Source organism: Erinaceus europaeus, chromosome 8 (genome assembly GCF_950295315.1).
Source record: "Erinaceus europaeus chromosome 8, mEriEur2.1, whole genome shotgun sequence".
In the NCBI taxonomy this organism is placed as follows: domain Eukaryota; kingdom Metazoa; phylum Chordata; class Mammalia; order Eulipotyphla; family Erinaceidae; genus Erinaceus; species Erinaceus europaeus.
Window position 1 is genome coordinate 123,183,320 of NC_080169.1, and position 13,363 is coordinate 123,196,682.

A 13,363-nucleotide genomic window follows, 5' to 3' on the forward strand; every position below is an offset into this window, starting at 1 on the left:
TGTGTGTCCCTCCAGACTCTTCAGCTAAAACCGTGTGATGGTTGAAGTGATTTCTCTCCACCCTGCGAGCCTTGGTCTCCAGGGCCTTGCAACTGGCTGACATTCCCCACCTGCGTCTCAACCACAGCAGCCCCCAGGGCCTCAGGAGGGGGCTAGAACCCGGGGTCCAGGCCAGGGCTCGGCTAAGCCTGTCCCCTTTGGGGCCTCCCCCTCTCATTTCACAGACACGCTGGAGACTGTCCCCCATGACTGTCACTGCCCCCGCCCCCACCCCTGGGAACGCTGGCTCTTTGGCCTGGCTGCATTTTTTTTCCCAAACTATTTTTAAACTGTCTGATCTGTGGGGAGCAGCAGAGCCCGGTGCGGCTTTGCCATTTCTGGGCAGGCTGTCCCGATGGCCAAGCCTTATTCGGGTGCTGTGGGCAGAGGGTGGGGTGGGGGGAGAGGACTGGGACGGGGACAGCCCCTGGGGGACACTCAGACCCTCCCAGCTCTGTTGGCCTTGGGAAGGGGGGATTGTGCCAACTGGCCATCTCAAAACCCAGTGATTTCCTGCCCAATCCTCTCTCTTTATTTTTCTCTTTGCCCTCACCCTGGGTGACTTGGGGCTCCGAGTATGCGTGATTCCTCCGTCCCTAGAGAATTTGTTTATTTATTTATTTTTATTGTCACCAGGGTTATCGATGCTGGCACTAAAAATCCACTGCTTCTGGCCATTCCCCTCCTTTTTTTTTTGTCGGGCTGAGCTTCACTGACGGGAGACAGATGACCAGGGACATGGCTGGGTTGTACGCAGTATCTCTTTATTCATGCAGGACACAGCACAATCTAAACCAAACTAAGCTAAAACTAAACTAAAAACTAAACTAAACTAAAAACACAATCCTATATACACTCGCCAAGTAGGGTGGAAACAGGATGTGATGCAGAGAGGGTGGAGCAAAAAGTGACTGGTGCAAATCAGGGTGTGACAAGGAGAGCGGGCGGAGCAAAAAGACATCACGAACCAGTGGGGATTAAACCAATGCCCTGCAGGCAGGCTGGTGCTTAGTTATGTAAATAGAATAGTGTTAAGCAGGGGGGATTAAACCAAATGAAACAGAAGGGGATTTTAGAAGCAGAATTAGAAGCATACCAACAATTCCCCCTTTCTTTTTAACTAATGGCCATAGTATCAGGAGTGTGGGGTGAACAGAAACCTATATCATACAGGTTTTTTCAAAAGAACTGGCATACGACATGGAGGAACAAAATAGGAGAGCAGCAAGAACCAGTGTGATGCCAAGGGGAGACCTGAGGGGGGCGTTTCCTACCTCAAAGGGCAAACCTAGCAGGCCAAAGGGCATTTCTTGCCTCTAGGGGCATCAATTGCCTCTGGGGATATAAGAAGTTCCTCCATACACAACCTATGTGAATTAACAACATTCACATATTCTTGTACACTTAACTGGTGTATCTTGTATTGCCACCATAGGCCTGCCTTTGTCAGCCAACAATTTAAAGATGTTTCCCTTTATAATATCACCCATGCCACAGACATCCTTTACTACGCCCAAAGACAAATGGCTGTTCCCCTGGACATCACATCCACTAACTGCTTCCCTTAGACTTTATATATGATCCTGCCTCTTCATACCTATGGACACATTCCCCCTTCCTTACCTGGCTACCCTCAGTTGTGGGACCCTTGCTTGTTTTACTTCTTCTGCTCACAGTAGGTCCTATAATTCTTAACAAGCTCATGGCCTTTTTGCAGCAACAGATTGATGCCATAAAGATGCAATCTATACAAGTTCACTATCATAGGCTGGACATGGCAGAATATGGAGTTGCTGTGGAGGATTTTCCCCCCTCCATCAGAACGTCCACCATGTAGAGGGCTGGCTAGCCAATGACGGGTAAAGGGGAAACTAGCGCTATCCAGTCAACCTAAGACAGGGCACCTGGTACTACTGGGCAAAAATGACCAGGTGTTCCATGACGGGTAAGACGGAAGGCTGATCCCCAACCTAAGACAGGCACAGTCCACCCTGCCACAAAATAAAGTCCGCCAAACATCAAAACATGCACCCTTATATATATATATAAGAAAGGGGGACATGTGGGGAGCCACATGTGCCCTCAAGGTTGCTATTGGCATGGTCATAGAGTCTTTGTTAAAAGATAAGTTCCTGCTTCCCTACACCTTAGAGTCTTTGTTAAAAGATAAGTTCCTGCTTCCCTACACCTTAGAGTCTTTGTTAAAAGATAAGTTCTTTTTCCCTGTGAGACACCCAGGACCTTCCAGATAACGGCTGATTACCATGACAAATAATATAATAATAATAATAAATAAATAGGAAAGATACATCTCTCAATACTCAGTTGGCTAAGGCACCAAACCTCTTTTTCTATGATAAAAAAAAAAAAATTTCAAATCAGATGCCCTGCTAACCACAAGAAGCAGATTGTTTGTGTTTCTTTCACAGGAATCCCGAAAAAAAAACCAAAAAGCCATCTGGACCCCTGCACACTCTGACATCACCCACTAGATGGCACAACTACAGTGACACACCCCCCGAAACCCTAGATGTCACCTGATGTGATCTGAAGAACCTGATTCACAGACTCCAAGGACAGAACTTTTTTACTGCCTGTCTGCCTTTCCTGCTTCTGCTTTGCCTGTCACGTTTTGGCGGTTCCAGCTCACTCTCTACAGAGAAGCAGAATTCCAGCGGCTGACCTTCCTCATGCAGCGTTTCACCCCCTGCCATTTCTCCCCCTAGTCGCCTACTTTGGACTGAGACTTCTATCGGACTTGCTGGTATACGCTTTGGACACTTTAGACAATTTTACAGCAGCTTCCTTCCCTTTACGTTGCTGGTTTTTCATAGACTGACCCTGAGTAGTTCATAGACTTTACACACTGTTGCCCTGGGCATTAGATAAAAGGAAAGGGGGAGATGCTGGGAAATTGTGCAGATGCAGTCACATCTGCCATGTTGTCCCCTCAGGCTATTGCTAGTTCCCGCGAGAGTTGGGACATTCTCGGAGTGCCTGTTCCGCCATGTGCCCTCAGGGCATTGTCTATTTCCCCGCCATAGTTGGAGTGCTCTGGTCACTCCTCCCCCCTCCCATTCTCACGAGAGTTATTATCCTATCCTGGAGTGCTATGGTTACTCCTCTCCCTTCCCATTCTCGCGAGAGCGGCTCCCATAAAAGCCCTTCTTCTTCCGCCCCTCTCTTGCTGGCTCTTCACTTTGGTGTTTAGATGCAGGAAAGGTTACTGCGTGAGGCGGCCATTTTTGCTGCCTCCACGTGGCCCAATCTGCTTCTCTCTCACCCAACTCTGAGGTGCCAGCACAAATAAAGATTTGTGTTCTCTCTTCACTCCGGATCTCCTCTCTCTCTTTTCCATGGCGCAGCCTGACGTTTTTTAATCTTTAAAAAATATATATGTATGTGCATATTTATTTTTGGATAGCGACAGACAGAAATTGAGAGGGAAGAGGGAGGTACAGGGAAAAGGAGACAGAGAGACACCTGCAGCCCTGCTTCACCGCTTGTGAAGCTTCCCCCTGCAGGTGGGGACCAAGGGACTGAACTCGGGTCCTTGAGAACTGGAAGGTGAGCACTTAATCAGGTGTGTCACCACCCAGCACCCCCCTTTTTAAAAAAAAAAATCTTTTGATTTGATAGGACAAAGAGAAATTGAGAGGGGAGGGGGAGACAGAGAAGGAGAGAAACAGACATCTGTAGCACTGCTTCACTGCTCATGAAGTGTCCCCCACCCCTGAAGGGGGACAGCAGGGGCTTGAACCCGGGTCCTTGAGCATTGTAATGTGTGTTCTGAGCCAGGTGTGCCACTGCCACCACCCCCCCCGGACGTTTTTATTTCTAAGATCGAAGGATAAACTGTCAAACCTCTCAAGCACAGGGCCCAGGTTTGAGTCCAGGCATCTCATGTGCCAGGGTGATGGTCCGGTTCTCTTTCTTTTTCTTTTTCTTTGTTGATAAGTAAATAAATCTTAAAAAAAAAAAAGGTGAGAGACCAAGAGGAGACACACCACAGAATTGCTGTCCTGTGCAGGTACGTCTGTGTTGGGGCCAGGGGTTTGAACCTGGGTTCTCACACATACGGGGTGTGCTTTATTGGGTGAGCAATCTCCCAGCCAAATCAACATATGCTATGATGCAGCAGGATGCAATACAATAAGATATGACATGATATGGCTGGGTGTTGGGTGTTGGGTGTTGGCGCACCTTGTCGAGCGCACATGGTACCACACACCAGGACCCAGGTTCAAGCCCCTGCTCCCCACCTTCAGGGGCGGACACTTCGTGAGTGGTGAAGCAGTGTCGCAAGTGTCTCCCTGTTTCTCTCTTTCTCTGTCTCTCTTCTCTCAATTTCTCTCTGTCCTGTCGAATGAAAAGATTGAAAAAGGAGGGGGGGTGCTGGGTGGTGACACACCTGGTTAAACGCTCACCTTCAGTGGGTAAGGACCCAGGTTCAATCCCTTAGTCCCCACCTGTGGTGAGGGGGGATGAAGTGTCACCAGTGAAGTGTGAGTGCACCACCGTTTGGCCCTCCTTGTATCCTTACTGCAAAAACAAAGGGTCTTGGAACTTGACTCAGCGGCACAGTGACTGAGAGAGAGCCTATGCTCACACGTGTCCATAAACCAGGGCAAAATCTAGACCTGAAAGCAGAAGTACACAAGAGTCTGCAGTGAGGACCCCCCCCCCCCAACTCTTCATCTGCACTATTCCAGCCTTTAGGTCCATGATTGTTCAACAATTTGTTTGGCTTTGTATGTTAACTCTCTTTTCAGCCACCAGGTTCCAGATGCCAGCAGGATGCCGACCAGACTTCCCTGGACAGACGACCCCACCAAGGTGTCCTGGAGCTCCGCTTCCCCAGAGCCCTGCCCCACTAGGGAAAGAGAGAGACAGGCTGGGAGTATGGATCGACGTGTCAACGCCCATGTTCATCAGGGAAGCAATTACAGAAGCCAGACCTTCCACCTTCTGCATCCACAATGACCCTGGGTCCATACTCCCAGAGGGATAGAGAATGGGAAAGCTATCAGGGGAGGGGGTGGGATATGGAGTTCTGGTGGTGGGAATTGTGTGGAGTTGTACCCCTCTTATCCTATGGTTTTGTTAATGTCTCCTTTTTAAAATAAATTTTTAAAAAAGTAATAATCAGGGGTCGGGCTATGGCACACCTGGCTGAACACACAAGTTACAGGTGCAAGAACTCAGGTTCAAGCCCCCAGTTCCCACCTGCAGGTAGAAAACTTCATAAGGAAAATTACCCAGAGCTCTTACATGGACTAGCTGTTCTTAATCCTTTGAGCTACACCATTTCTCTGTCAGAAACAGGAATTAACCGTCCATTGGTGGGCAACAAATCAGGCAAGAAAGATCTCACTGACACAAGATAACAGCATGGTGACCCCTGGAGTCTGAGATTGGACCCTCCCTTCTGCCTTCTGTCCCGGGGTCTCTGCAGGTCAGGGCGGCTGGAGCTGCCCAGCTAGGGAGGACACCCTGCCCGCCCAGCAGGTGCAGGCCAGGGCCCGGGCTGAGTCCATCCTCACTCCACGCAGGGAGCTGGGGAGTGTGGCCGGGGAGGGAGCTCACAGACCCTTTTCCATGCACCCCCCCCAGGATGGCCCCCCACACCTCCAGCCCTTTCTGCAGACTAGTCACATAGCCGACAGATGGACAGATGGGAAGGAGAAATCACTATCAGCCCCTCTCGGGATACTGGAGTCAGACAGGCTCATCATGGAGCTTCCGTCCCAACACAGATGGGCCCCAGAGTCCGTCCTGAGCTCAGAAGCCACCAGAGAGACACAGGTGACGGCAGGGCTGTCTCTGACCTCCCACGGCCTTCCACAATGCCACATGGTCCCTTCTGCCTCCTCCTACCAGTCCTAGGGGAGGAAGAATGACAGAGGCCCAGCTGCCTCAGGGGACGGAGACTTCCAGCCCAGGCAAGGTAACCCTGAAAGTGACCTGGGATGTGAGCAAGGCAGCCAAGCCTAGGAGAAAGGCCGGCCCAGATGGGCTGAGTCAACAGTAGATTGGGGGTGGGAGGAGTCTGTCAGGCAGCCACCACCTGCCCTGGGGACAGGAACTTGCCAGGTGGAGGGACTCCGTGTTAATGTCTAGCTCGGGGCCTGTGCTTCCTGCTTCCTTCCCAGACCTACAGCTAAGCCCCAGAATAAACGGCGTCCTGGGGGCGACGGGGTGTGTGTGTGGGGTGCTCAGCCTGTTACATCACCAGGGTGCATGCCCGGGGGCCTCGGAGGACTCAGTTCAAACCCCAGAACCACCTTAAGCCAGAGCTGAGCCTGGTTTGGGTCCTCCCTGTTTTTTTTCTCTTTTTTCACAGTAAGTCCATGGATCTTGGGGTCTAGGCAGTGGCATACCTGGTTCAGCACACACATTACCATGCACAAGAACCTGGGTTCGAGCAGTGGAGCAATGAAGTAGGGCTACAAGGTGTCATTCTTTCTCCCTTCTATCTCTCCCTCCCCTCTCAATTTCTCTCTGTCCTATCAAATAAAATAGTAAGAAACAAATAAAAAGGGAAAAGATGGCCACTGGGAGCAGTGGTTTGTAGTGCCAGAACCAAGCCCCAGCAACAATCCCATTGACAATTAATCATCATAATAATAAATCTTTAAAGAATAAATGTGTGGGCCATAAATATCCATGCAGATATATCTGATGAAATACAGCACAACAGTTCTGCAAACAGACTTTCCTGCTTGAGGCTCCCAAGGTCCAGGTCTGATTCATTGCCCCACCATAAGCCAGAGCTGAGCAGGGCTTTTGTGTTTGTTTGTCTTTTTCTCCCCGTGTCTCTCTTAATAAATTAAATTTAAAAAAATTAAAAAAAAAAAAGGCTGGGGGAAAAAAAAAGGCTAGGAGATAGCATGATGGCTGTGCAAAAAATTCTTCTCCCTGAAGCTCTGAGGTGCCAGGTTCAGTCCTCAGCACCACCCTCAGCCAGAGCTGAGCTGTGCAGGGTACCAGAGGTGTGTGTGTGTGTGTGTGTGTGTGAGTGTGTGATGGGCCGTGTCAGCTGTGGGTAGACAGTGGAAACCAGATAAGAAGTGACCCTTGGGTGTCTCTGATGCAGAGTACCCAGCCCCCAGATATGAACCATCCTCTGGCTTGGGGGCCAGAGACTGGACCCCTCCTCCCACAGCACACACCCCTGCCCCCCAGTAGCCCCCTTCCTTCCCTGTCCTCCCTCCCCGTTTTATTTTTTAAGGATTAAAAAAATGTTATTTATTTTATTTTTTTAATTTTTTTATCTTTATTTATTTGTTAGATAGAGCCAGTCAGAAATTGAAGGAAGGGGGTGATAGAGACAGAGAGACACCTGCAGCCCTGCTTCACCACTTGTGAAGCTTTCCCCCTGCAGGTGGGGACCGGGGGCTCAAACCTGGGTCCTTGAGCCCTGCAACATGTGCGCTCAACCAGGTGCGCCACCACCTGGCCCCTTATTTATTTTATCTTAGTGAAAGGACAGAGCCCTGCTCAGCTCTGGTTGATGGTGTGGCTGGAGATTGAACCTGGAGCCTCAGAGCCTCAGGGGCCCCACTCCCTCTCCATCCCTGAACCCCAACCTAAGAGCAAAAGGCTTGTAGACAAGCCCCTCCAGCAGAGACACCCCCATGTCCTTTGAAAAGGAGCCCCCCCTTCCCCTCCCACCTGCCAGTGTTCCCTCCCTCATGCTGCCTGCAGTGCTCCCTGGGATGCCGCCACACACATCCTGCCACTTCCTTCCAGCCTTGCCAGGGCTCTGACAGAGCTCTGACCTCCAGACCTCCCCTGCCCATCTCTGACTCCTGTGAGCCCCATGTTCCACGGCTGGGTTACGGGCCGTGCGGCCGAGATCTGACAGCCTCCATGAGATCAGATCGCGAGCTGGCAGCTGTGCCTCCTCCCTTAACTCTCCTAGGACATTGTGACACACGTCCTCCAGCCCCCACAGAACAGAGGGGCCACAGCGCCACTCACCGAGGTCCTGGGTTCCCCTAGGTCCACACCCAGGCTCCTGCAGCAGGTCTCTCTCCCTTCTCCAGCCCAAGCTAATTCTCTTTTCTGGAAGGTTCTCCCTCCCCCCTCTCCCATTATCTAACCCTTCCAGTCACTCAGGGCTGGGCTCAGCTAGCACACCCCCCGCCCCACATCAGAGCCCTCCCCACCCCCATGCGGACACAGGAGCCTCTCTTTTCCACCCCCCAGCCCCCATGTCTGTGCCCAAGGCTGTCCCACTCCAGCTCTCAAACCTTGGAGGCAGGAACAATACCAGCGACCCCCCTCCCCAACTGAACACAATGTTTTCCAGGTAACAAGCCCTGGAGGCAGGAACAATACCAGGGCGGCTCCCCCCCAAAAAAAAAAAAAAACTGAACACAATGCTTTCCAGGTAACAGGCCCTGGAGGCAGGAACAATACCAACTTCCGCCCCCCCCCAAACTGAACACAATACTTTCCAGGTCCCTGGAGGCAGGAACAATACCAGCTTCCGCCCCGCCCCCCAAACTGAACACAATGCTTTCCAGGTAACAGGCCCTGGAGGCAGGAACAATACCAGCTTCCGCCCCCCCCCCAAACTGAACACAATGCTTTCCAGGTAACAGGCCCTGGAGGCAGGAACAATACCAGCTTCTGCCCCCCCCCCAAACTGAACACAATGCTTTCCAGGTAACAGGCCCTGGAGGCAGGAACAATACCAGCTGCGCCCCCCCCCCCAAACTGAACACAATGCTTTCCAGGTAACAAGGAAGACAGCCCTTGAGTGAGCACGGAGAATGGGGGACACTGTCTCCGCTCCTTAGCTGTGGCAGCTGTCATGCCTGAGGAGCACCCCAAGACGGATGGATGCCCTAACAGATAGCTTGCGAAGGGAGCTAAGGTCCCTTCTGGGAGCTAAGGTCCCTGCAGACGTCAGTGAGTGAAGAGAGGTCCCACGGGCTGGTGTCCTCAGAGGAAGAGGGGGCCGGGGACTGGATGAGGGCGCACCTGGTTGAGCACATACGTGACCATGTGCAAAGACCCGGGTTCAAGCCCCAGGTCTCCACCTTCAGGAGGAAGCTTCACGAACGGTGAAGCAGGTCTCTGGAGTCTCTCTGCCTTCCTCTCTATCTCCCCCTCTCAATTTCTGTCTCTACCCAATAATAAATAAAATAATATATTAAAAATAAATAAATAATAAAAATTAATCTTGGGGTCCAGGCAGTGGCCCACCTGGTTGAGCGCATACATTACCATGAGAAAGAACCCAGGTTCAGATCCTGCACCCCACCTGCAGGCGTCTGTCTCTCTCCCTATCTCCCCCTCCCCCTCTCAATTTCTCTTCGTTCTATCACATGAAATAGAAAGGTGGGGGAAGGGAAAAAATTACTGCCAGGAACGGTGGATTTGTCATGGAGGCACCAAACCCCAGTGATAATCTGGGTGGTGGAGAAGGAGGAGGAAAAGGAGGAGGAGAAGGAGGAGGAGAAGGAGGAGGAGGAGGAGGAGGAGAAGGAGGAGGAGAAGGAGGAGGAGGAGAAGGAGGAGGAGAAGGAGGAGGAAAAGGAGATGGAGGAGGAGAAGGAGGAGAAAGAGGATAAGGAGGAGAAGGGGAAGCAGAAGTGGAAGCAGCAGTAGCTCAGCAGAAGGAGGAGGAGAAAGAGAAGGAGAAAAATGGACTCTAGACACAGAGGGAAGCTTGTGCAAACATGGAGGCAGACTGCAGGATGGGGCCGCAAGCCAAGGGATGCAGGACCACCAGGTGCAAGGAGAGGCAAGGAAGGGGCCTCTCCTTGAGGTGTGCATGGGAGCAGTCTAGGGACCCTGGGATTTCAAACTTGCAGCCTCCAGAATGGGAGGTAACAGCTGTCTGTTACTTTAGGCCCTTGGGTCTGTGGCTCATTGGTGCAACAGCAAATGAGTCTGAAGCTGAACAAGTGTAGTGAACGTGTAACCCTAATGTAGTGAATATATCAATGTAGTGAGCGTGCACCTGTAAACCAAGTGTAACTTTAGTAACCATAGTGCGCCTGCATCGTGTGATAAGATGGAAACATATGTGTGCATCAGATAAGACGTCCACCCGAACCTTGCCGATGGAGATGGAACTCTGAAACCAGAGGCCAGCTCAGTATAAATAGAAGCTCAGAAATCAGCTGGAGGAAGCAATCCCACCGTTACTGAACGGGGTGCCGTCGGTGTGGCTAAAGTCTTAAAGCACACATGGCTGGGCCTCAGTAACAGCTTCCCCAGCTGCCAGAGACCACACCGCCAAGTCCACGTCCAGCCCTGCTGGGGCCCGGTTTCCAGTATGACGGAATGAAACAGCCCCTCCCCACCGTTATGTTGGCTGCCAAGGTTAATTGTATAGGGGTGGGGGGACCTGGTCTCTGGGGAGCATAATTGGACTCTTGCCTCTGCTGGGCCCAGGCCTTGTGGGGGCGACTTCATGGACTCCCCTTCTTCCTGGGGGAGATAGGGCTCTCATCCTTGGGCTCCCTCCTCCCTTCTCAGAGTCCTCTCTGCTAGGAAGCCACCTGGGTGCTTCCTGGCCGCACAGGAAGCATACATACTATCAGTGAATTTTTCCTCCCTCCCTCCCTTCCTTCCTCCCTTCCTTCTTCTTTTTGCCTCCAGGCTTATCGCTGGGGCACAGTGCCAGGACTAAGAATCCACTGCTACTCCTGGCAGCCATTTTCCCCATTTTTTACTGGATAGAACAGAGAAATTGAGAGGGGAGAGAGAAAGACACCTTCTGACCTGTTTCACCACTTGTGAAGCATTGCCCCTGCAGGTGGGGAGCAGGGACTTGAACCCTGGTCCTTGAGTTTAGTACTATGTGTGCTTAACTGGGTGCTCCACCGCCCATACCCCCCATGAAATTCTCTTTCCTTTTTCTCCTGCCAATCTGCCTCATGCTTGTTTGATCGCTGGTCTTGTGTCTGAAGAGCCTGCGGTGTAAGGGGTGGGGGGCAGGAGGTTTCTCTGCACCCCCACTGTTACCCACTGAGGCAGACCTGGGTGTCAGCCTCCGAAGTCCTTAGCACAGTCTGACCTTGGGGCCCTGCGACTCCTCCTCCTTCCACAGAAGGGGGCAGACAAGGATGGTTAGAGCCTCACCCTCAGCCTGGGGCCAGCAACTTTCACCAGCCCCCTCCCTGGAAAGACTCCAAACTCTATTCTATCAGCCCACACCACCTCTCAAGGTGACACCAGGTTTTAACTCTTCAAATTCCAGAGCAAAATGTGCATTTTCATAAGTGTCAGACAGACAGATTCCAAAGCACTTGCCCACCACCCATGAAGTTCCATTTTGTTGCTGGCTTTCTTAGTCTTTTTTTTTTTTTCCCCCTCAGGGTTATCACTGGGGCTCAGATGCACTGCTCCTTGTGGCTATTTTTTTTTTTTTCCTATTTCATTTTTATTGAACAGGACAGAGAGAAATTGAGAGGGAAGAGAAGATGGGAGGAGAGACGCCTGCTTTACTACCTGTGAAGCTTTTCCCCTGCAGGTAGGGAGTGGGGGAGCTTGAACCCAGATCCTTTCACACTGTACTGTGTGCACTTGACTGAGTGCATGGCAGCCCGCCTGCCCCCTGACTTTCTGTCTTTACATGCTGCCAGGGGTCAAACAGGGGGCTTCTGCATGCCAACACCAGGCTTGCCCTCTGCCTCTGAGCCACCTTCCACCCCAATTTCACATCTTTTTTTCTAGCACCTGGGTCTTGGGCATGTGTGATTCCACTGCTTCCTCGCTGACATTCCCCCTGCTGTCTTTTCGTTTCAACTAGAGATAAAGAGAAAAAGAGAAGGGCCGGGTAGTGATGCACACACCACGGTGCACAAGGTCCCTGGTCTCCCACCTGCGGGGAGGGGGAGCTTCACGAGCTGTGGCACAAGGTCGCAGGTCTCTCTCTCTCCCTCCCCTCTCATTTTCTCTGTCTTCATCCAAAATAAATAAAAATCTTAAGAGTGAGAGAGGCAGGCCACAGCACTTCTCCTACTATCTATCCATGGTGCTCCCCTGTGGTTTCTGGGTTCCAACCCAGTGTCACGAGCATGGTAAGGTATGCACTCTGCTGGGAGAGCTATCTCCTGCCACCTCCAATTTTAAAGCATCTTTCTTCTTATTCACTATTATTATTTGCTTTGCCTATGACTTTTTACTTTACTATCCCAATCCAGGTAAATCCAAACAAAGCTGGCTGAGGAGACAGCATCATGGTTCTGCAACAGACTCTCCTGCCTGAGGCTCTGAGGCCCCAGGTTCAACCCCCAGCACCACCACCAACCAGAGCTGAGCAGGGCTCTGGTCACTCTGTCTTTCTCTGTATCTCTCCCATGAAAATAAAAACAAGGGCTGGGAAGGCAGCTTTTTTTTTTTTTTTTTCTGCAAAAGACTTTGCTGCTTGAGGTTCTGAGGTCCCAAGTTCAATCCCCAGCACCACTGTCGGTCAGAGCTGAGCAGGGCTCCGGCTAAAGTAATGATTTCTTTGTCATTATTATTGAACTTAATGAGTCTGGGAGACAACAGCACAGTGGTTCTGCAATAGACTCTCCCGCCTGAGGCTCTGAGGTCCCAGGTTCAATCCCCAGCTCCACCATCAGCCAGAGCTGAGCAGGGCTCTGGGACTTTCTCCCTCTCTCTTTAAATGAATAAAGGGTTGGGTGGCAGTGCCCTGTCTTACCCACTCGGGACTCAGCCCTGTCCTCCCCGCCCCCCCCCCCACATCCCGGCCCAGACTTACGGTTTTGGGGAGCCCATCGTGTGCGGGGGAGGCGGGCGCAGGCCTGGCGGGGAGCGCGTGGAAGGAGGCGCAGAGGCGTGGGGCATCGGGCGGGGAGCAGGAGGCGAAGAGGCGGTTCTCCAGGCGCTCGGGCTCCTGGGTGTAGGCCTCCAGGGGGAAGGTGGGCGGCCGGCAGGCCTGCGTGGGCGTGCTGGGTGACGAGGACAGGCCTGGGGACAGAGGGCTGTCAGCGGACGACACACACCCAGGGGACTAGGCCAGGGCACTGGGCGCAGGCCGTACTGTCTGAGCCCTGACACCACATGGGAGTAGCACTGGGTGGTGGACCCGTGTCATGTTTCCTGCTCTGTAAATAAGTCTTTTGTCCTCCTTTATAGTTTGTTTATACGAGAGGGGCTAAAACACGGCTTAGCAATGGCCTACAGTGATGCTACGGGACTGAACCTGGGGCCTCGGAGCCTCAGGCCCACCAACAACCCTGTGTGCTAACATTTTGAGCAGTTTCCCCGGACATTCTCTCGCTAAATGCAAATTTATGGGGCAGCCAGCGGCTCATCCAGTTGAGTGAACCTGTGACCAGGCATAAGGACTCGG

The 13,363-nt window shown here is 52.0% G+C and overlaps 1 protein-coding gene across 3 annotated transcripts in view; it reads right to left on the minus strand.

Annotated features, from left to right (window-relative positions):
* Positions 1 to 13,363, minus strand: part of PRKAG2 (protein kinase AMP-activated non-catalytic subunit gamma 2) — a 156,767-nt gene that overhangs the window by 71,754 nt on the left and 71,650 nt on the right. For all 3 annotated transcript variants that reach the window (XM_060196838.1, XM_060196837.1, XM_060196839.1), the window contains exon 4: positions 12,770 to 12,978. In XM_060196838.1, the coding sequence (XP_060052821.1) occupies positions 12,770 to 12,978 (209 nt within the window). The remainder of the gene's footprint in view (positions 1 to 12,769; positions 12,979 to 13,363) is intronic.